General features: G+C 36.7%; 1 protein-coding gene across 1 annotated transcript; it reads left to right on the top strand.

Moving 5' to 3' along the window:
* The first annotated feature begins 559 nt into the window (after window positions 1–559).
* On the top strand, window positions 560–24,146 carry TMEM207 (transmembrane protein 207). The gene is made up of 5 exons (XM_081071562.1): window positions 560–770; window positions 2,718–2,755; window positions 9,019–9,063; window positions 13,449–13,591; window positions 22,247–24,146. Exons 1-5 carry the CDS (start codon window positions 696–698, stop codon window positions 22,381–22,383), a joined length of 438 nt encoding a protein of 145 aa, XP_080927688.1. The 5' UTR covers window positions 560–695; the 3' UTR covers window positions 22,384–24,146.
* Window positions 24,147–24,879: the final 733 nt, after the last annotated feature.

Genomic DNA, 24,879 nt, shown 5'->3' on the forward strand with positions numbered 1-24,879 from the left:
TGTTAATTTTAATCTATTTCTAAACTCTATTCTGTTATACTCATCTTATTGTTTACATGTGTCAGTACCAAGTTTTGTAAATTACTTTCACAGCATTTAATATACAATAATTTAGTGCCTCTGTATTTTTTTTCAGAATTTCTTCAGATATTTTTGCACTTTTTTGTTGGTGATTGTGTTAAAGTTGTTTCATTAAACTATACAGTGGAATATATCCTGTTTAAAAGTAGGGTGCAATCATAACAGAAGGAAAGCTTTAGGCCCAAGGCTGGGTTAGACCGGGGACTGAAAATGATGTGTAAGAGCAAAGAGACCAACAAAAGGAAGAAAACTAAATGAGTGTTCCAAGTACAGGATTCTATATAAAACCCAGAAATACTCTGGAATAAAACAGCACTTGAATGTCATAAGTTATTTAAGCAGCCAGCTAGTTTTGCAGGTCAGCGAGTATAACCCCAGCTTTTTAAGGGCCTGACAAACAGTACCAAGCATCTGACTTTAACCTGAAATTCTTTGAACTCTCGGTACCTGTGAGCATGCACCCTACATTCCTGGCCCCAGCATACACTTTACCAGTCACAAGTAACCATCGTTAATGAGTGCTCTGCTAAGAAGCATAATTTATAGAGAAGCTAACAAGTTTTAAGAAAGAGGAAAATAAACACAGACATCTTTGAGCAGCTTGTCCTTTAAGTATGTCAAGATCCAGACAGTTTAGTTTCACTTCGGTGATCTCCAAAACAGGAACCTTGTGTTTGCCACTATTCCAGGTAATTATCTCTCTTTCTGGGAAAAGATTTTTGGAGGTACTGTAAAGATCTGATTTGTTATAGATAACTCCTATATTTAAAAGAATTTCTTTAAGAACTTGTTACCAGAATCTTATGACTACTTCTACTTAAAGGTCAAAAATACAGAGATCAAATGGTCTGTGACATTAGTCTTATTTCTCCTTTATTTGGTACTACTGCTATTTAAATAATGTGACACCATTAATTTTATTTGTTTGTTTAACTTTGCTATGCTGTATTTTTTTTTAATCAAAATTGCCATTGACATAGCAAAATGCTATGGCAGGATTAATTAAAGACATTTTTGTTTACTGTTTCCCACAACCACACTTGAGGCTTGTCAGTTTTCCAATGCTGAACAATGTAGGCAGAATTGTGTTAGAGTTTAGTTTGGTTTCTCTGCTCTAGAATTTCACTTAGACTAATACTTATATCTCTGTTATCTGCGTTACTTGGATGCAATGTATCTGAAAGATTTAGGTCTGAAATATATTAAGACTTCACTCCCCATTTTGTGATAACCAAGTCTGACAGCTAACGCATTGGTAGAGAGTGGTCATAACGTCAAGTTGTGTACTCCTTGTGACGGTACAGCACACCGGAAGATCTGGAAGTGACTTGAAAGTGAAATGCTGGCTTTATTTGTTTATATGTTACACTGGATCACAAATAATTTCATCTACTCATAAATAAACTTTTTTTTCACGGACATAATTCGAATGTTCGTTTTCCTCTCAGTAAGTATGCAAATCTATTTGCAGTATTCTAGCAAAAGAGAGAGCAGCTCATATTCTGTGCTTATAAATTGTTCATTACCATGCTCTCTGATGGCCAGTTCATAGCTCCATCTGCAACTCCACAAATCTCCTTGCCCAGATAAACATGGTGGAGTGAATATAAGGTGCTGACAAAGATGTGTTTGAGGTTAAGGGGGGAAAAAGACATCTCTCACACAAAATTCCCCTGTGTGGCATTTTAAATTTTGTAACTATTCACTTGGCTTTATATCTCTGTGTTACACACCAGGAACATAAATACTTCATTAAACTCATCAACCCAATATTTAGGACTGTACATAAATGACATTTAAAGATTTTCTCATTGTACACGGAAGGATCTCAGTTCAAGGGAAAAACAAACAAAACCTCTAGAAAGGAGTACATTCTTTCCTCTGTGATATGAATTACTATAACCTGTAAGGCTAAACACAGAGAACTGAGATAATTCTGTTGGATTGCTTATGGTTTGGGTTTTTTAAAACAAAGCCAGCAAGATGATTACTTTTCCCCTCTTCTTTGATAAGAAGAGAAATGTGAATCTCAATAGGAATGTCAGATGATCTTAAATCAACCTAGACCTTAGACTTAGAGCAGGTTAAAGTCACTCGTTCATGCCTATATTTAACATCCATTACTGCTAATTGCATAGACTTCTGTTTTCTGAATCAAGAATCAAAGAACTTGATTCTGAATCAAAGAACTTGATTCCTTTGTGCGAAAATAATACGAAAAATTAACCTCCTTCCTCTAGCTAAAATATGAAAACAAAGAAAAAAATCCAAGGTGCCCAAAACCTCTTTAGAGAAAACAAAATCTGCCTATAGAAAAACAAAAAAAGGGTTTTCACACCCATCTATAGTGGTGTGTAGGATAGGAATTTGGCTTACAATGTATATCTCTGGTCACTGCTAAGCTGGAAAATCTACCCAGAATTTTTTTTCCAATTAAAATTCTGTGCAACAATAAACGCCGCTATGAAGCTCTTAATTACACACATACACACACACACACACACACACACACACACTCACACACATATATACATATGCATGTATATATATATCCACATTGTCTGTCTGTGCTGTTGGTATTAAAGAGTTAGACTGACGAGATGTTTGGATTTTATTGTTCTAAACATGTGTTTCAGTTGGTGCTCTCCGACTCACCATGTGAAGAAAATGAAATGTAAGTAAACAGCAAGAGGCTACGTGTTTTTCTTTAGCATTTTCAGAATAAAGAATATAAAAGACTGCAGTCCTTGGAGAAGTCCCTGATGAGTTTTAAAAAATCATCATAACCATTCTAGAAAAATATAAGTAAAGTGTTTTAAATGCAAATGGATGAATTGTTCTAAAGGCAGGAAAGATGCACTTTTATTATGATCAGCGTTGTTAAATAACTAAGAGGCTTAGTTGACTTATAAGGATTTTTGCTCACTACCTTCTCCACTCTTGAAATTTCAAGGGTTAAGTCTATGAAAGAATCACGACGTCACGTATGGCCGCATCCACACCTATAAGTAATATCAAGGATGGGGGGCAACTTTCTGGATCATGTAGTTTCAAATATAAGAAAACCAACAAAATTTCTAAACTGTATTATGTGTAAATTTCAAAGCGTTTTTGATATACAGTCATGCGCTGTTTAAGGACTAGGATATATTCTGAAAAATGCGCTATAGGGTGATTCATTGTTGTGGGAACATCATAGAGTGCACTTACATAAACCTAGATGGCGTAGTCCATTGCTCCTCGATTACAAGCCTGCACAGCATGTAACTGTACAAAACAACACAAGATTTAAGCAAGTATAAGAAAAAAATGATACAATCAAGTGCCTCCGTAAACACAAGATACATGAGGCTGCTCCCAGCGTGATATGGCATAGTTTTACAGCGAACTTCTTTTTTCATAAGTAGAGAGAGTACACTCTAAAATAACAATAAAAAGTATAGTATAGTGAGTACCTAAACCAGTAACATAACATACGACACATTTTTCAGAATGTATCCTGGCCCTTCAGTAGCTCATGACTGTATATCAAAAGCACTTTGAAACTTACACATAATACAGTTTAGAGATTCTGTTAGTGTACTTACATAATATAGTAAGTACCTAAACCAGTAACATAGTTGGCAGTCATTATCAACTATCATGTACTGTACATAATTGTCTGTGTTATACTTTTATACGACTGGCAGCATATTCAGTTTATTTCCACCAGCATCACCACGAATACATGAATAATGCCTTGTGCTGCAATGTGATAAAGGCTACAAGGTCACTAAGCGATAGGAATTTATCAGCTCCATTTTAATCTTATGGGACCACCGTAGTGCATGCAGTCCATCGTTGACTGAAAAGTCATTATGCGGAGCAAGACTATAAAGTGTGAGAATAATTGACTCAATTTTGTTACTTTTCCTGCTGTAGCGCTCAGAATTCTGTTTGGGAGATGAGAAGAAGGTGCCATTAATAATGCTGCTGATGATTAATGACACTGTAATGTACTGTGACTTAGTGCAAGTGTCAGAAAATCACGTCTGCCAAGCCGTGTCTTTTCCTGGGTGCAGCTCTCACTGCCAGTTAGCCATTTTCAATGTCATTGCCCATTACCCTCAAGACCAGGGGCTCAGGGCAGTGCCTCCAGACTAAGAGGCCAGGGTAGATGGAGTGATTTCCCTGGCGCTGGCATCATTCACCTGTTTTTGGCAGATCATCTCATTATTGATAAGCGGCTTGTGAAGTTGGTGCCACTCTTTCAGCTTTTGCATGGCTCTCCATTGCTGTCTCTTGGCATTCATTCTGGACTTGCTTATTCTCTGTCTTCTGCGGTTGGTGATGTAATAGACTTTTTGATTATTGGTGTGCTTACCTAACTCTGGACCTCATGGCTACCTCATCTTGCCCCATCACTTCTGCTTTTGACCCAGAATAATAGAATAAAGAAATTTGTAATGGAAAGCATTGTAAATGTTGAATGTAACTCTTCCATCAACATGACAGGAAAATAAGCTATTGAGGAAACTTATAAGCTGACTTTAGAGTCACTGAGACTACCTGTTTCCTTTTCAGGTGAAGAAACTGACACCCAGAGAGGGATAGTATCAAATGAATTGCAGGACTTCAGATAATACTTAGGCATAACTTTTTTTGGCAACCTCGTTTTGTATGTAAGATTCTGTTATATTTGTTGTTATGTAACACCACTGTTTTTGAGTGAAAACAAGAAACCATATCAAATAAAATTCAAATTAGCATAAAATAAATACAAAGAAGGAAAAAAAGTAGCGAAAGAGATTTTGTAGGGAAGTGGTATAAAGTAAGTAACTACCGAAGACAGACACAATATCTCAACTCTCTTGCCACAGCAAGAAGCTGTTTGTGGGACTTATTATTAGTTCCATTTAAATTTGTTTTCAAACACTAAATGCTTTTCTGATCTAACCTACTCCATTTATTTTTACAATAGCATTTTTAGTATGAAAAATATATTGTTGTGCTTTTTTACATAAAAGTTAAATACTGTAAGAACTTTTGTGTATACACTAAAACATGAGAGTCCCCTCCATAATTACACCTCTAATCCTTTCCTCTTTCCAGACATAACCAAGTACCCTGTTGTGCATACGAGTATATGTACATGAGTACTTTGCAAAACATAAATATGACCATATATATGTACAAGATTCTGTACATTAATTGTATTAATAGATTCCTTAGGAGAGACCACCATCTTACCTGGCTTATAGAAGTTAAGTATTTTGCTCAAGAGTAAGCGAGTAAAAGGCAAAACTTGGATTTGGAATTAGGACTGACTCCTGAGCCCAAAATTTTCACTACAAAGTCATATTGTATATCTAATATTTAAATAAAATTATACACTAGGTGAAATACCCAAAGGATGTACGATCCATCCATTCTTTTAAACACTATACAATTTACCTCTGAGTAATTAGGCCACCAGTCTGTGGATGATATAATTTGGCACCCATCCTTCCTCCGAATTATTACAGCTGAATTGCACTCTGGCCTATGTTAAGGATGATTAAAAAAAAAAGAAAAAAAGAAAAAAAGAAAAGAAAAAAAGACCCATGAAATTTATTATTGTATTTATTCTAAAAGTACTATGAAGCCCTATAGTTTGAATTTTTCTCTGGTTTCTCTACCAGGAATAGTTGTGCCTTTGGTCAGTAAGCCTGACTTGTTTTATTAACTTTAGAGCACACTATCTGACTTCTAATTCTCTCTCTCATCCTATCAACTGCTAGAAAGCTTAAGGTAGATCTAGAGTTCAGTTCTAATTTTACATATGGAATCGCCTACATTCAGTTTACAAGCTGATCTCACTTTTGGCTTATTCTCTTTGTCTAATACTCTCAATGTTCTCATTTCTAACTTTTGTTTGCATTTTTAACATTTCCTTTTTGGAACACAGGATATTGAATGCATTTAGGCGGTACTCCATACAATAATATGGGGCTGGAGCTGCCTGTTACTGTTCCCAGTTGCAGCGTTATATGGTGGTAGAAGATGCCCAGTCCCTTGGATTGAAAGTCTGCCTCTGCTACTTCCAGCTGTGTGATCTAGGGCAAGTGACTTAACCTCCCTTGACTGAATTTTCTCAATTGTAAAATGTAGGTGATCATAGTGTGACCCAACCTTATAGCACTGTAATTTTGAAAGTGAGTTAAGTCACATGAAGTTATACAACTGGTTTAAAGATAGCCTGGCACCAGAAATTCTGAGTGATTCTAGAGGAGGAGCCAATGGAACAACTCTGCAGTTTGTTTCTTAAATTTGTCAAAGTAATGAAATTGTAGGTCCACAGATTCTCAACACTGAGAAAAATAATAAAGACCTACTAGTCTAACCATCCCTATGAAGCAGAAATCATCTTCACAATATCCAAGTAATATAGGACATTACTCGTTCTGGTAAAGATAGAAATTTCTCTCCTTCAACAAATAGTTCTAGAGAACTCTGATAATTGGAAATGTCTTCCTGAAACATATGGTCAGTTCTCACTTCTCCCGAATGTTTTTTTTTTCTTTTTGGTATCATTATCCCAATTTGACCAAGTATATACAAATCTCTGACTAACTTCATCTTAAAAATTTTAACTTTTCCTTGGGGTGGCCAGATGGCTAAGTTGGTTAGAGCACAAGTTCTCAACAGCAAGTTTGCTGGTTCAATTCCCCCATGGGATGGATTGAAAACGGCAACTGGACTTGAAGCTGAGCTGCACCCTAAAAATTAACTGTTTCCTACAGTGAAGATATTACATCTAAAATTTGATTAATTAGAATATTGTTACAGTTCAGGTACTGTTTTTTTGTTGTTGTTTTTGTTTTTTTAATAAGGCAAATGATTTCTGTTTAAAAAAAAAGAACTTGACAAAGATGTGTAAATAATAGTGGGGAGTGAAGCACACGGGGTCAGACAACCCATATTCTAGTTTTAATTCTTTGGACAGCTAGTGATCGCCCCACTTACTTTCCCACTATGGATCTCAGTTGTAGACTTGTAAAATCTTACAGGAGAAATACATGATGCTAAAGGTGCTCGCAATTCCTAAATTACATGATCACTTTACATTTCTCTAGCTAACTGCTTCCTGACCATTTTGTTGCATATCAGAAACTTGACTAGTGAGTGCATAGGGTCATAAGGAGAAAATGAAATGAGTCAGTTTGCATAATTGCCGGCACTGAATAAAATATTGAGTGGCTCAAAAATTAAAACTAGGAAACAAAAAGAGGTAGTTAATATTTAGAATTGAATTATAATAAGTATATGGTCTATTTTTAAATGTATAGAAGAGAAGCAGAGATTTAAACACAGAAGGGAATAAAGCAATCCACTCCTGGTCATGAGTTTAGATTTCAAGATTCAAAAACAAGAACATTCTATTCCTTTATTAGTCTAAGTCACCAAGAAAAGTTTTCTACATCCATCTCTAAAGTGGGATACTTCATTTTAAAGATTTTTATCTTTGTAATATAACATTTAAAAATTTTATGACTACAAAAGTGATGCATGTACATTATAAAAATCCGAATATAGAAAGATGAAAAATAAAGTGCTTCACAACACCGTCTTCAAGAGAAACAAGCATTATTAACAATTTGATGTATGTGTGTATATAACTATAATACTTATTTCATGAAATCACTGGATTCATATAAAAGAAAATAAACACAAAGTAGAATTGGGCCCTCTATATTATTTTACTTAATAAATCTTTTAATTATAAATATAAATCTACATTTTTTGATGAATGGATAATATCCCTTTAAAAGGACATGACATTAATTATTTTTAAAATCCCTTATGGAGGATCACTTACTTAGGATGCTTTTTAAAGTCACACTTCGGTGGCCATTTTTTTCCTATACTTCTAGATGCACACACCCCCACCCCAACCCCACCCCTCAAAAAAAAGCCTTACTGTGTGGGTGATTCACTTACTTTAAATATTTGGAGTAAGATCTTTAAGTTAACACTTCACATATGTTAAAAAGTTCTGAAGATATGGTAATAAATAGGACACACTCCCTCCTTGCGGAGAGATGCGGAGAGCGATAAATTAGCTGATATTTATGAAGGCTTTCAAGGTGAAATGCATTGAGTGTTATTTTAACAATGGTTGAAGAAGACATAATTAAGTATAGCTCCATCTTAGAAGTTTATTGGGCTGTGATGTCTCATACCAAAATATATTAACAGTGGCCCATATACTGAGGTACACAAAAAGTCCATCAGTAAACATACATTCAATGATACACTGTGTCTGGCATAATGAAGGACTCTGGAGTGAAAATCACAAAGTGAAATTTGTTTTTGTGTGATCTTTTAAAACCTGGAATGGTTGAGTTGTGCCTAGGTAGTGATTTGACCATTGTGAGTAAAGTGGTCATCTTCTGACTCCTTAGTAAATGACAGGTGTCGCCACATTCATTCTTTTTCCATTTTTCCTACCTTTTTTCTCCAGTCAAGACTGCAAGCCATCTATTCCCTACTAAGACATTAAGGGTTCACAGAGACCAAACCTTCCCTGGAGAATTTGCATTTTAAAGAACTCTAGGCCTCTGAATAAACAGAATAGTGGAATGGTCATCTGCCTAATACCTAATGCCTATAACATGTTAGTCCTGAAGAGTTAGTCACTATCTTCTTAAGGCACAATAGTATTTGTAACTCTAGCATCAAACTTAGTACTGTGAAATACTCACCTGTTTAAGTATCTGACAATTTCACATTAAATGTATTCTCAGTGCCTTGAATGGAGTAGGCATATAGTAAACCTTTGCTAAAGTGTGTTGAAGGATTGCAGTGAGTAGGTGATTGCTGGGGAAAGAGGTGTGGTCAGGACATATACTATGGTCCAAAAGAACAGGGTTTGGCCATCTAGAGGTCCAACACTAACTGCTCTTTGTTTATCACCAGGTGCATAAACTATAAAGAGCAATACACAGATGACTGGTATATCTGGTAAGGACATCCTCACTTTGTTTTATAAAACCTTTGGTGGCGTATGCATACTCCTTTTCCTAAATAATTGAAATGGCACATGAAATCATACAGCTTAAGAAAATTTTCAGGTTCATGAATCAATATATGTGAAAACCTCATTTTCAGGTTGTTATCTAGTATTTACTTAAACACTTTCTGCAATAGGGAACTTACTATTTTTGAGAACAATAGTGTATTCCTGACTAGAAAATCTTTAAAGGTAAAATAATTGTTCTTTCTCTTGATATCTCCTGAAATGCCTCCTCTACTGATTGCAGTTCTGGCCTTAAAACCTATTCAACAGCTGGTCAAGATGGAGGAGTAGGTAAACGCTGTGATTACCTTCTCTCATGACCACATCAAAATCACGAGTAAACTACAAAACAGTCATCATTGAGAATCACCTGAAATCTTGCTGAACTGAAGCCCTACAACTAAGGACACACAGAAGACGACATCTCAAGACTGGTAGGAGAGGCAGAGACGTGGGACGAGCTGGTCCCACACCCGTATGTGACCATTAAAAATCGGAAAGGAAATCTTGGCTGCAGAGGTCCCCCTCAGAGGAGCAAGGGGTCCCAGTGATACACCAGACCCCCCCAGTGTAGGGTTCCAGTGCAAGGGAGAGAAGTCCCCATGATTTCTGGTTGTAAAAACCAGAGGAGATTGTGGCTGAGTGAGATGAAGGGCTGCTGGAGTCCCAGGCCCTCCTTCTAACCTGACCCTCATGGATTGACTCACCGACAGAATCACTGGCTCTGAGCTTCAGTGCTCAGGCAGCAGTTGGAGAGATGACAGGGACATATGGGGAGAAATGAATTCTGGTGTCAAAAGGAGGGCTGGAGGGGCAGCTTTGTTTCCCAAATGGAGGAACTGGAGGAAGCCATTGTTTCTTTTTTGAGCCCTCCCTTTTCCCAGTGTGCAGAGTCAGGTGGCCATTATATCTGAGTCTTCATTAAGCTGACTGATACCATCTGTTCACCATGCCCTGATGATTCTGAGATCTCGCCCACCCAACTTTCAGGCACACCCAAGGTGATTCCAGTGGATTTTTCATACAAACCTCCTGCCTGGGCTCATGCTGCACAGTTTCCCAGAGTCTCTAAAAGGTCTGCAGAATCCAGACAAGCAGCAGCTGGCTTGAGTGTGTCCTGTATTTCTGGCTGAGCAGCCCTAAGCCTGCCACCAGCAGCCTTGGTTCACAGCTTGGCCTCTCAAGGCACCTCCAAGTATGGTGTGAGTGGCAGTCATCTGTGGATTGCTTTGTGGCTCTTGCCAGGTGGTTTCAGGTGGGGCACAGGCTGTGGCTGAACTTGATGTTCAGTGGGTCCCCTCCCAGGCGATGCTGGAGCAGGAGTATCACCCAGCTATCGCCAAAGACAACACAGTCGAGGGGTGGGTTGGACAGGTAGCAGAGCCCAACTGAGGCAGATCATTTCTGTAGGGTCAGTCCTTATACCAGAACTCCTCCACTGTAGTCACAGCCAGTCCTTACGACCAATCAGCCTGAGGGTCAATCTCTGCCACTGATGTACAAACAGCAACAAAGTCTCAAGTACAATGGAAAGACATACACCCCACACAAGGGACACACCTGGAGTGCACTGCTCAGGTGAAGACTGTGCTATTGAGTCCCATAGCACACCTACTATACTAAGACTGGAAAACATAGCAGCCCTACATAATACATTAAATAAATAAATAAATAAATAAATAAATAAATAAATAAATAAATAAATAAATAAAAGTAGGGAGGCAGCCAAAATGAGGAGACAGACAAACATGTCCCAAATAAAAGAACAGAACAAAACTCCATGAAAAAAAAAATGTGGAGACAAGCAATCTACCAGATGCAGAGTTCCAAACACTGGTTATAAGAATGCTAAGTGATCTCAGGGAGAACTGCAATAAAGAGATAGGAAACATAAAAATGGAAATAGAACACATAAAAAAGAACCAGTCAGAAATAAAGAATATAACAACAGAAATGAAGAGTACATTACAGGGAATCGACACTAGATTAGATGAAGCAGAGAATCAAATTAGCTATTTATAAGATAAGGTAGCAGAAAACACCTGGTCAGAACAGCAAAAAAAAAGAATCCAAAAAAATGAGAAGAGTTTAAGGGGCCTCTGGGACAACATCAAGGATACCAACATTTACATGTTTTACCAGGAGAAGAGAGAGAACAAGGAATTTAAAACTCATTTGAAGAAATAATGACAGAAAACATCCCTAACCTGGTGAAGGAAATAGATATACAAGTCCAGGAAGTGCAGATAGCTCTAAACAAGATTAACTTAAAGAGGCCCATACAAAAACACATCATAATTAAAATCCCAAAGTTAAAGACAAAGAGAGAACCTTAAAAACAGCAACAGGATAGCAGTTACCTACAAAGGAGCTCCCATAGGACTGTCAGCTGATTTCTCAACAGAGACTTTGCAGACCAGAAGGGCGTGGCTAGAAATATTCAAAGTGATGAAAAGCAAGGGCCCACAGTCTAGATGACTCTACCCAGCAAAGCTTTCACTTAAAATTGAAGGATCCATAAAGAGCTTCCCAGACAAGAAAAAGCTAAAAGAGTTCGTCACCACCAAGCCAGTATTCCAAGGAATCTTAGAGGGGCCTCTGCCTGAAAGAGACTCACTGCAGATCAAAAGACACACGCAGACTAAAAATAAAGAGATGGAAAAAGATATTTCACAAAAATGAAAACAAACAAACAACAACAGCAACAACAAAAACAACAGAAAGCTGGGGTAGCAATACTTTTAACAGACAAAACAGACTTCTAAACAAAGACAATAACAGAGACAAATAAGGACATAGTAATTCCACTTCTGGGTATTTATCGGACGTAACCCAAAACACTACTTCGAGGGGACGTGCTCATCCATATGTTCATTGCAGCATTATTTACAATAGCCAAGATATGAAGGCAACTTGGGTGTCCCTGAATGGATGAATGGATAAAGAAGAGGTGATACATGTACATAATGGAATATTATTCAGCTGTAATAAAGAATGAAATCGTGCCATCTGCAACAACATGAATAGATCTATAGAGTATTGTACTGAGTGTAGTAAGTCAGACAGTGCAAGGCAAGCATCATATGATTTCACTTATAAGTGGAATCTAAAGAACAACAACAGGAAAAAAAACACAAAAAAACAAAAATAGCAACAAACTCATAGATTCAAAGAACATTTTGATGGTTGCCAGATGAGAGGGGGGTGAGGGTGGGTAAAAAGGTGAAGGGATTAAGAAGTACAAATTGGTTGTTACAAAATAGTCATGAAGATGTAAACTAAAGGATAGGGAATATAGTCAATAATACGGTGTTAAGTAGGTATTGTGCCAGGTGGGTACTAGTCGGGGAAAGGGGCGGTCACTATGTAAATTATGTAAATGTCTAACCACTATGCTGTATACCTGAAATTAATATAAAATAATACTGCATATCAACTGTAATTAAACAATTTGAAAAGGGGAATAAGAGGTTCAAAATTCCAGGTATAAAACAAATAAGTATTGAGGATGTAATATACAGCACAGGGAACATAGTCAATAATATTGTGATAGCGTGGTACGGTGTCAGATGGTTGCTGGACTTATCATGGTGATCACTTCTTTAGCATAGGGAATGTACTCAATAACATGTTCATAACTATGTATGTGCCAGGTGAGTACTGTTGAATAACTATGATATACACCTGAAACTAATATAATATTGTATGTTAGCTATATTTTAATAAAAATCTTTAAAAAATGAAAAAAACAACAACTCCTACCCGCCTCCCCTAAAAAATAGCCATTCAGAATAAGATTGCTACCTCTTTTACCAGCTAGTCTTTTAAAAAAATTGAGAGTTCTTATAACCTCCTAAATGTTGACTTTTCTATTTTCCAAACTAAACATCCCCAATTTTCTCAGTTGGATAGCTCCCCCAAGACAGAGATTATGTCTTATCTTGTCAACCTTTGAATCCCCAACCCAAACATTTAAAATCTGCTCAGTTGCTTAAATACTAGTTGAATGAAAGGATTCATGGCTGGATGAAAGATATTAACACATAACGATTTAAAGAACCATGACACTGCTCCATAGGACAGCCTTCCAATTGCCAAAGAGGAAAGTACTATGATCACCAGGCAAGACAGACCCGCTCTGAGCTCAGCGAACATTCCAGGTTCAGTGAAAATGTGTAAGTGGTGGTGGGGCATTGCTTAAGGAATTCAGCCTTCCACGTTGCTTGCAGTCAGTTTTGCTGAGTTCTTGCCCCCTTTCCAGGAAGTAACAGGAGCTCTTAATTTTCCTGCCTGCTCCCCCTCACTCAGCCTCTACTTCTTCTGGAATCAGGTTCCTGCTGCTGATTTTTCTGGTGGCTCTGCTCTGTGGAACAGTGCTCTGCTGCCTCCAGTGCTGGCTGAGGAGACCCAGAATGGGTTGCCCAAGACGCACGCTGGCTGTTTTTGCTGTTGGAGACTTGGACCCTGTTTATGGTAAGGTCTCTGCACACTTCTGGACTTCCTCTTTGAAACCTTATGGTTTTGTGGTGTATTGAAAAAGTAACAAGTCTGAAAAGCAGATTTGTGACCTTACAAGACGTTGTTTATTGAAGGCACACATTAGAGAGAGGGTCTCAGTGAGAAAACTTCAGAAAAAAAAACTCAAAAGGAAAAAAAAAAAGATGTGTCTTGGGGAAAAGACTTACAGTTGAACATGGTGATAGAATCTAAACATTTTGCTCAGTCAAATAAGACAAGAGATATACAAGTGAGTGGTAAGGGTTAAGGTGTAGAAAACTATCTCTGACATTTTGATATTAGTCGACCTACCCTGTGTTCAGTCTCCTTTATTAAGCTCTCTATTCCCCTCTTATCTGCAGTAACACTGAACAACACTTTCCAGGTTGTCCACTGCCAATGCACAGTCTGAAAACCTTGGAATTGGGCAAGGGAGTATCAATACTCATATGTTTTTCTCCCCAGACACTTTAGTAGAATCCTGCACTTCCTATTATTTTCCAGTCTGCATTAGAAGGTAAAGAATGGAGAAAATTGAGGTCTTAGAGTTATTTGTAACTGCCAAGCATTGTCCTCATCCAGATGGCCTGTTATGAGACTTTCGCTCTAAGGTACTGCATTCTATATCACAGTTGCCTCAAGAGTGCTTCTTAGAGATTAATAGCTGTCCTTCAGAAATTTGGGCCAGATAAGATTTTCAATAGATGGAGCAGGGCATGTTCTGGAAAAACTAACAGCTAAATAAAAAGTGGGATAAAAATAAGCTAAAATGTTATAATACTAAAACTCATTCTATGACCTAAGGATTATATTCACTATTGACTTTTTTAAGTCATTATTTAACAAGAGAAACACATTGTCAGTTTGAGAAATGGGTATTTAGCGAAAGATAATTAAAATCTCCAGTGAAAATAATTCTTCCTCCTAAAATAAAAAATACTTTTCAATGAGCACAGAGAGAAATAGGGTCACTGACCTTCTGACAAAATACACTAGTCAAAGAGGTTAACACGATTGCCTTGGTCTATTTTTCTTTATTTAACTAGAGGTATTTAATAAACAAATGTAATTATGTTCCCTTCAACTTGACTTGAATTTCTAAAGAGGAGAATCAACTCTGGTCCTCTTAGCCTTCCTCTTACTCTAAATAAGACTTTTCTAGACTTCCTTGTAATCTTTAAAAAAAGTATATCTGTTTTTAAATTTAAATAAGTTACCCAGTTACACTGTTAAAATTTTAAGGCAAATATGTACCATAGTTATATCCCCCTCTATCTAATGCTTTCATATTTTTTGGATGGTGGTTTACATACATGCTTTGAATTTGCCTGAACAGGTATGAGTGTGAGAGAAGGGGTCAAGGTTGATAAGGGATTTTGATAATCTGCAATAGCACTGAGAGCAGAGCATTAGAACCATATTCTCTGTATTACCCTGAAGTCATTATTGACAAGAAAAGAAAATACTTGGGAGGAAATCTTTTTTTTAATAATATAGCCACAATTTATGTCACATGTACCAAGTGCCAGGCATTAGGTCAACGGCTTATCAAATATTATCTCTCATTCCTAAATACTGAGACTTGGAAAGTGGCTATTACTTCTCTTAGAGGATATTGTATACTTTTCTCACTGTGCTAGAGAAACATACCACACAAATCTTTGCTGCCAGTCCACTAGTAGACTTCAAATTGTCCAGAATTGGGTGTAGGGAGCCAGAGAAAATTGGGGCAGGGCATTCATGGCTTAGCCACCTAATCATCCCTTGACACTAATACAGCCCTATACCCCGAACCTCCAGACATTTCCATGTTGTGATTCCTTAATGGTAGAGATTGCTCTCCAGAATCTTCATTTCCTTTTTTATTCTAGCCGTTGACGTCAATTCCAATGGTATAGTTCTGGATCTTACTGTGGGCAAGGGACATTTAAACACTCCCCCAGCTTAAGTTATATTACAAAGTTCACTTTTATTGATTTCCATCTTAGAGGCCACAGTTTCAATTGCCCCTTCCTGTTTATTTTTTCCTTCACCCACCCTGGCTTGCGTGTTAGGTTATCCCATCCACTGCCCGTCTCCCACCCTGTCCCAGGGATACCTAGGATGGCTGTACAGGCAGTGAACAGCCATTCACATGGTCTTTGACGTGGATGTGGCTCCCAGAGTTGTGCTTCCTAGCATTTTTCTTTCTCCTCTCTAAAACAAAATATTAAAGGGTCATTTAGGAAGTGGTATTCTCTGTGATCTCTAGTCATACCTTCTTAAGTAGCAATTACTTCTGGAAGTAAATTCCAGGGAGTCAATATTTTAAGGCAGTCTGAAACCCAGACCCACACTGGATTTCCTTTTCCCACTGGTTCCTCATTATGCTTTCGTTTCTCCAGACAAATGATTCTTCCTACCTAATATTTCCATAAAAGGAGCTGCTCTCAAAAAGGGAAGTGAGAGAACCACTACAGGATCTTTTTATGACTACAGAGCGAGGGATGTGGCAAAACCACAGGCTCTACCAACACAGACCCCACAAAGCATGCACTCACAGCTTGGCTTGGAGTCCAGTTACTGCTGGCTTCATAGGCCCACTCTGCAGGTTATGGGTTTGCACTTCTGAGTCTCTTCCCAGTCATTGTTCAGAAATGGAAAGACAAATGAGAACTCACTTGAAGACACTGGTGCCACATTAGAATATGAAACAGGGTTTCGGACTCCCTGCTACTCCTTGCACACAAAGGGGACAATAGGTTTTTCTCTCTTGAATACAGAATGTAGGAAATAAGTTTATTTAAAACATTTTAATGGAGAGACAAGGCTTGCTATATGAACCTTGGGTTCTTTCTAGACCTTTATTTTATTTTCTCAGAACTTATTTCCTGTTATCACCACAATTTGCTAAATACACTAGTTGAAGCAGCTCTGCTCTTCCGACCTGTGGGTCAGAGGTTTGACTCTCAGGACCTCACAGAAGCTGTCTCAGCTGAGAAGAGCCAAGAGGAGAATTTTGACTGACTATCAGGCTGGAATGGACTGAACTTTACTGATGTTAAAATACATAAAACAGGAAATTTCTTTTACTAGGAATTTCTGAAAATATTACATCATTCAGGTTGCTAATTTTCTTAGAAATGTTAAAGGAAGAAAGGAAAACATTGGTCTTGGGAACCTCATCAAAGGTGTTTGAGGAAGCCCTTGCCAGCACAGCCCATCTGATTGTCTGATGAGATTTCTCTCTGAGAAAGGTCTTTGGAAATCTCAGCCAGACTCCCGGCCCCCAGGAGCTTTTCCTGGGCCAGTAATCATAGTTATCTGCTTGTCAGCACTCAGGTTTCTCAATTCTTCTGCTCTCATAGGATCTGTTTCCATGTCCATAATATGTTATTAATGAAGCTCTTTATGCACCAAAAAAGGGAGAAATAATCCCTCAGATACCCCATAGAGGATAAGCAGGAAAAGGGGGTATTATTAGAGAAAAAGTCAAAGAAAGACCAGAAGGAAGTCAAGAAGGTGGAAGAGAGGAGAAAGGATGAAGTGCAAGAAGAGAAGAAGACTACAGTTTGAAGTTGAATATATATTAAGGACTGCTAGTTAAAACATATTTATTTTATACAAACCCTAAAATTATGTTATTTTGTTCTGCTCAGGCTCACTGCCTCCTCCTAGACCCAGCCACAGGGTCTCCTAGACAATCCCTTCTTCCCTTGTTATCCTACCTCCATCCTTGGATCATCTTGATCCAATTTCCCCTCACCATCTCCACTCTAACCTCAGAAAGGACCCATTCACTGCCCTGTATCTTCTTGGATGAGACCATCTATAAAGTGGTCTCTGAGTCCTTCTTGCTCTCCTCTCTTAACCATCAGGGACTAACAATTCTAATATAATTCAGGCGTGTTTTGTTTGTTTGTTTTAGCACCTGTGTAAGGAATAAAAATAGTAGAGTGTTTCAATGGTTTTTATCTCATTATGTTACCTATGTTAATGATGCTTTTGGCATCCTTTCTGATAATTCAACAGAAAACACGGGAGATTTGCAACCATTTTCCCCCTCAAATGTGTAAATGGAGAGTGAGAACACATACCGTGTTTCCCCGAAAATAAGACCGGGTCTTATATTTAAAGTTTTCTCCAAAAAATGTATTAGGGTTTATGTTCAGGGGATGTCATCGTGAAAAATCATGTTAGGGCTTATTTTCCAGTTAGGTCTTATTTTCCGGGAAACATGATACTAGGACACAGAAAGCACATTTTTTAGAGGAATGCATGCAAATTTTTAACAAAGGTGGGGAAGGAAGAAGAAAACATCATTAAAATTCTTACACAATCATTTGTACCCCAAACCTTTATCATTTGTGATCAACTTTATAAGACCAAGGACTGACTAGGTACAAAACACAAGTGATTTAAAATAGAAAAAAAGAAAAAAAAAAGTTTGGGATTTGTTAGGCTAGTTGTTTTATGTTTTTTCAATTTGTACTTGAAAAATATAAGTAATGGCAAAGGAATCATTAAATGGGGTTTTAAAGTTTATTATAAACATGTTTCTATAATTCAATGAAAATATGGATGATAATGTTTCCTTTGAAAATAAGGTTGTGAAGCTGAATAAATGCCTTTATCGATAAAGAGATAAAACATCTAAGAATAATAAAGGGAAAGAAATTTAGGGTTTGGGAGAGAAAGATGAAGGGCTTGAGACAGAAAACAATCTATTGTTCATTAGGAAAGAGATGATCTGAGAGCCTAAGAGTGGGATCCCTGTCATTATCACTTCATATTTTTTAACAACAGAAAAAGATAAGTAGCCATAAAACTGACATTGAATCCTTTCTTTCTATTTCATGTGGCTAGAGCTGGGTCCTCTCAGCCCTAACAAGGCAGCAAGCAGGTCCCATGCCTTTCCTGAGAAGACCTTGAAGTGAGAGTCTGCCTAGACACCCCTTCTGAGAACAGTCATTTTAGGTTAGCTTCTCCTCAGGGCTGATCTCCGTGATAATGCTGCCTTTCCACTATCCAATTTCCCTGACCCCATTTCTTCTGCAATTTCAAAGATAACTTTCCTTTTTCTTATTCCAGGGCAACAGAAATACTAGTCTTCCAGCAGTGATTAAATGTGAATACTGCAAGTTGGGGAGGGGGAGGAGAACTGGAGAGAGACTGCTAAGAGCAGGCCCTTACATTCTCTGCTTTTTTCTCCCCGCACCTCTTCCAGGATCCTGTCTTATTAGAATCCTTTTTGAAATGTCATTTCCCTATACCTTATGCTCTACATGTAGATATTCTATAACTCATTTAGGCAAGGAAAGAGGGTATTTTATTCAGACACTTTCGAGGAAGGGCATGATAATTGTAATTACTCACTCACCTTTATTGAACATTTACCATGTGTTGTGCCCTATATTAACACTTGACATTTCGAGTCTCATTTGTTTTTCCCTACACCTCTATGAGGGATTCATTTTCATTCTGAGCACTCTAAAGATGATGAAACAAAGACACTTAGAGATTAAGCAACAGTTTGTGGATGGTAGAACTGCGACTCAAGATCAGGCATTTTTAGCCACCCCCTTATGAGAGACAAGGATGAGATATAGAAGGGAGAAAATAAAAAAGAGGTTGAAAGGACATGTTAAAATAAGCAAAGTCTCTTGGAGTGATTCTTAATGATGTGGTAAATCTGAAACCTGGCTATAAAAACTCAGCAGTAAGTGTATTGGTTTTACACACTTAAACCACACATTCTATTACATTCACTAACAGTTCTGTCAAAACCATAGCACTTTTGCAGGCATTTTTAATAGAGTTCTCTCAGGTTCTTAATTTGTCAAAAGATTAACTCGCTCCCCTCCTAGTCACGTGATATTATAAGCAAACATGCTTTGGAAAAATTGAAAACTGACATATGTTCGATTTTACAAAAGCTCTCTGAGCACACTGGCTTAGTTCTGTTTATCAAATGAATGTCTTGTGGTTTCCATAACAAGTTTAGGAGCAATGACCAAATTTGTAGTAAAGTGATAACAGAACTTTCCTACCACAGAGAGCAGTTGTCAATAACCTCTTGCTTGGAGCACAGCATTTATGAGGGCAGTAGTGGAAATACATTTGAGCTAATAATTGTGTCAAGTCAATCTGATCGAAGACTCTAGGCAGAATGATAGCTAAGTTACCATTGACCATGTATTGAAAAACTAGGAGCAGTTCACCTGGAAAATGGCGGTGCTCGGTACAAGTATCCACAATGGAGAGAAGTACTGGGGCAAGTACACTTTACCCATGTTAACTCTGTTTTATCAAGTTCCTCAGACTTAGCTTACATCATCCTAAACTTCCTAACTGCATAAGACTCTAACTCCACAAAATTTTTCACTCAATAATCTCTGTTATAACATTATTAATTATTAATAATGATAATGATTAAAATATTATTTGACCATTAAAATAGGATAGTTTGGGAAATAATATTGTAAATAAAAGAAAATACGCATATTTCTAGCATAGTACCATTCTTGATATATAGTAATAATATAATATTTATACTAATAATAATGATAATTGACCATTAATAAGTAATTACTGTGTGCTGGGCTTTGTTTGAAGAACTTTACATTCATTTAGCCTTGCTTTTATAGATGTAGATACTGTCATTATCCTTTTATTGAGCAAAAGAAAACTGAGGTACAGAAAGACTTTGTAACAGCCTAGTAATAGATTTTTCATTTAAATAAATAACTCCTTAAGAAAAGTCCTGAACCAAAAGGTGTGACATATTCTAAATACAGCTCTACCCTTTACATATTATATTAGTATTTGAAGTATTGTGCTTTGTTCTGCAAACCAGTGAGATATAAGACAAATGTAAATATGTGGAACTCCATGATTCTCAATAAACATTATCCACTCCAAAGTAATAATTCTGAGTAATTTACAAATGGATTCCAGCAATGCAGCTATTGCCTAATATGTAAATACTGAATTATTTTGATAATTGTGGCATGGTCTTTGGAATTTCCTCCATAGTTTCCAATCTTCATCTTTTAAGGAAGTGGTCAGCAAACTTTTTCTATTAAGAGCCAGATAGGAAATATGTTTAGCATAGCAGGCCATATAGTTTCTGTGGGACTACTCACCTCTGCCACACCGATGCAAAAAAAAAAAAAAAAAAAAAAGTCAGAGTCAATATGTAAATGAATGAGCATGGCTATGTTATAGTTAAATTTAATATACTAAAACAGTTAAAGGATTGACTGTTTAGTTTAAGGGCCTAGTTTCTTCTTTAAAGGTGAATTTATGGTTATTACTATTGTTTTGGGAAGAAGCCATCAAATCATTCCTGGTAAAGACCCTGGTGACAAAAATGAAAAAAATATAAAGTGAGAAATGGTTATAAGATATTACTATTGATTTCCCATGGCTCAAAAACAGTCTTTCAAGAAAATACTAACGGAAGATTTCCAAAAGAGCTACTGGAATAAGTGCATGGTCTCTTAGGGTGATCAGCTTGAGGAATAAAATGATTATTTTTGATACTTAATGGCTTGTAGTATAAGCTACAGGTCAAGAAGTTGGATTTCAAAATTCAAAATTTAAGAATTTGTTTTCTTTAATCTGTGTGTATACTTTAATTGCAAACGTTTCACAACCTAACACTTTTACTATTCATAATAGAGAATTGGTTCAAGTAATTAATTGCATTATTTGCAGTTTTCAGAGAATACATATCAAATAATGAAGTTCAAATGTAATAGTTTGTTTCTAGTGAGACTTGCATTTCCCATGATGGGAACATTAGTGTTTGTAGGAATCTTATCTTCTGATTTACCAAAAATGGTATTCCTTCTAGTATCAGCTGCAAAATTGTAAATGCTTCCTGATGGGTTAGTCAATGATAATGTTCAGTAGTCCTCCCTTATCCATGAGGGATATGTTTTAAGACAACCTCCCCCCCACCCCCAACCCCAGTCTGAAACTGCAGATAGTACCAAACACCATATATATTGTTGTTTCCTATACAAATATACCTATGATAAAGTATAATTTATAAGTTAGACACAGTAAGAGATTAACAACAGTAATAATAAAATAGAACAATTACAGCAATACACTTAATAAAAGTTACGTGAATGGTTTTGGGGCCATTATGAAGTAAAACAAAGGTTAATTGAACACAAGCACTGCAGTACTTTGAGGGTCAATTTAATAACCAACATGGCTGGCTACTAAGTGACTAATGGGCAGGTAGCACATACAGTGTGAATATGCTGGAAAAAGGGATGATTTACATCCAGGGTGGGAGGAAGGGGATGGCGTGAGATTTCATCACACAGAACAGCATACAATTTAAAACTTATATATTATTTATTTCTACAATTTTTCACTTTACATTTTTGCTCCTTGTTGACCTCGGATAATTGAAATTGCGAAAAGCGAAACAACAAATAAGGGGGCACTGCTGTAATGAGCTCTTGAAAGCAAATTTTCTTGCCATAGTGACTAAGACTAATTTTTTTCCCTAAGTGTACAAATAATTTTCTGTTGCTCTAGTGATCTAAGAAATGCCGCATTTCCCTAGGAACTTCATGTACTTCTGTTTCATGCTGAGTAGAATGATTACAAATCCCTATCTTCTCTTTCCAGGGACAGAAGCAGCTGTGAATCCAACTGTTGGAATTCACCTTCACACTCAAAACCCTGAACTGTATCCTGTTCCATGTTTCAGCAATTCAGGTCCCCCACCTCCATATGAAGAAATTCTGAAATCGAGCCGATTTTAAATCTGGATCATCAATTGAAAATACTTGAAATATTTTTAAGTTCAAAACTTCAAATTTAGGAACAATTTTTTTCATTTGGTGGGGAATTCCTAAGGATCAATGAATGTAGTCTACACAAGGACAAATAGACAAAAGAATAAACATAGGGAAAGGATTTGGGTGAGGAAGATGTTTCAGTAGTAAATGAGTGGTATGGCCTGGCTGTGTTACACTTTTGTGCTATACAGCGAAGTTAACACCTCTCCGTTAGTACTCATATAAAAGGTAATTAATGGGCAGAGTGGTCTCAATAAAGTTTATGATTCTACTCCAACACATATCACAGCTTTCTCTGCCTCAATAGCTCCATTTTAATCTGACCTCTCTCCTAAGATGTAGTCAATAAAAAATATAATCATTTAACAATCCAAATAGAGATTCAGACGTGAACGGAACTAGAACCAGAAAGAGAAAAACAAAAAGTTGAATTAATTCCTCAAAAATGGGTAAGCCTCGCATAATGTAAATAATTAACATTGAATTTTAAAATGGGTCTTATTTATTTGACAAGCTAAGCAGAGGGGGAAGTGTGTGTGAAGGAAGGTGGCAAGATATAATAAGAAAGCTAAATCTTAATCTCAGATTGTAGGAAGTCAATGAATAATATCTAAAATTAGAAGAAAAATTAAGAGATAATGGTAAAGTACATCATCTGGAAATTAAGTCACAAATATCTGACGTAAAACACTAAAGAGTTGAAAATGATTGCCTCAAGAAATAAGACTTAGAGATAATTCAATGTGGGATTAGGTAGAGCAGAATAATTCTTATTTTTATCATACGTCTGTAATACGATTTCACTTTTAAAACTAAATGCATGCCTTACTTTAATAAAAAGAATATAAAGTTAAACATAAATGTTTGGCAATGTTATAAATTGCAATTGAGAACAAACAAAGGAAATTATGCTAAAAGAAAAATAAAATGTTAAGCACCAATATCTTTAAGTCGGGGGGCTACAGGTGATTTAATTTTTTATTCATGTTTCTGAATTTTTGTTTATATCCTATAAGTTATATATATATATATATAAAAATCCATTCCACTTGCAAAACAAGCAGTGGTTATAATTTAAACCTAGAAAAATGTAAGCACATCTGGAAATGGGGCTAATGAGTCAGCAGTTGGGGTTGGCAGAAGTTAGTGAAAGTCCCGGTTGAAGTGATAGGAATTTATTTTTAAGTGAGTTGCATTCATGTGTCAGGGCAAGTCTAAGCAAATTACATGCTTGACATGCGATTGCCTGGTTTATTTATATGGGTGGGGGAGGGAGCATGGGGAGAGGGTTCAGGCAGGTGTGGAGGACTGGTAGAAAAAGTTGTTTTTCACAGAAATTTCTCTGACAAAGATCTCTTATCAAATATTATACCACATTTTCATTTTCATTTATTGCCTAAGGAATACTTACTAAATGACTATTATATATTAATTATTGTACAAGGTCTGGATATATTTCTCCAACAAACAGTATTGTTTTTAATGATACTAGAGTTTCCAACACTTTGCTCTGACCTCCAGGTAGAGACGTGGAAGTTCTGTAGCAGATGTTCTTTAAGGCCCACGGAAAACTACTACAAACAATACAATAATAAAACTAACTTAGATTATATGATTATCATGACATTTAACAGATGAATTGAAAAAGATAAACCTGTGTTCCTTTTCTGTCATCTAATCTGTTAATCTTTGCCTGCATCTTAGTTCATCAATAAATTGTTAAAATTCTATTTACCATGGTGTCTCGGATTTTAATTCTGACAGGACTAGATTTTTTTTTTCCTTCCCATGTTAAAGGATATCCATTTTAAAAACAAGGTTTACTTAGTGCTAAAGTGTATAGCTTTTTCTTTGAACATCCACCAGAGGGCATGAAAGCCTATCTGTGAGTCTAGCCCACAAGTTAGATGCGATTTTAGTGGCTAAATGAAACCATGAAGCTGGGTTACCATTGATATCAGAACTTTAACAGACCCTAAAAGATAGTAGATAATAAATAATAAGGTTCAAATTTTCAAAGAAGAATCTAGTACTTTAGCACATATTTCTCAAGATGAAGCTGAGCATCAGATTAGATGCCTGCCATCAGAGAGTCTAGAAAATTTGAAATATTCTCCACTTCTTAGGATGAGATTTGTGAATCTGAGGTGCCTGCAAAAGGCAGGGTAATTTGTATACACAATGCTGATATGGTATGTCACCTCTACAGCAGTGACTCTCTCGGTCTAGCCTATTTCTTTTTTAGCTGATCACGATTTCCCATTTAATTTTCAGTTTTGTAGTTCCTTTTTTTTTTCCCTTTGTGTTAGGAGCACACCTTTTATAAAAGACAACTTTAAAATTCATTATCTTTCACCGAAATGAAATGGAACTGGCATAAGACTGAATAGCATTTGTGTGGACAGTGAAATGAAACTCAACCAGAATATTATACTTAAGGCAATATGTGAAATGCTTCAG

The sequence above is a fragment of the Rhinolophus hipposideros genome (genome assembly GCF_964194185.1).
Source record: "Rhinolophus hipposideros genome assembly, chromosome: 2".
NCBI classification, from domain to species: Eukaryota; Metazoa; Chordata; class Mammalia; order Chiroptera; family Rhinolophidae; genus Rhinolophus; species Rhinolophus hipposideros.

Bases quoted from the DNA above. Each gene is read 5' to 3' on its own strand.
- TMEM207 (XM_081071562.1), top strand. From the start codon at position 696: ATGTCAAGATCCAGACAGTTTAGTTTCACTTCGGTGATCTCCAAAACA. The intron at 771-2,717 runs GTAATTATCTCT...CATGTGTTTCAG, and splicing joins TGTGTTTGCCACTATTCCAG to TTGGTGCTCTCCGACTCACC. The intron at 9,064-13,448 runs GTAAGGACATCC...TTCTGGAATCAG, and splicing joins ACAGATGACTGGTATATCTG to GTTCCTGCTGCTGATTTTTC.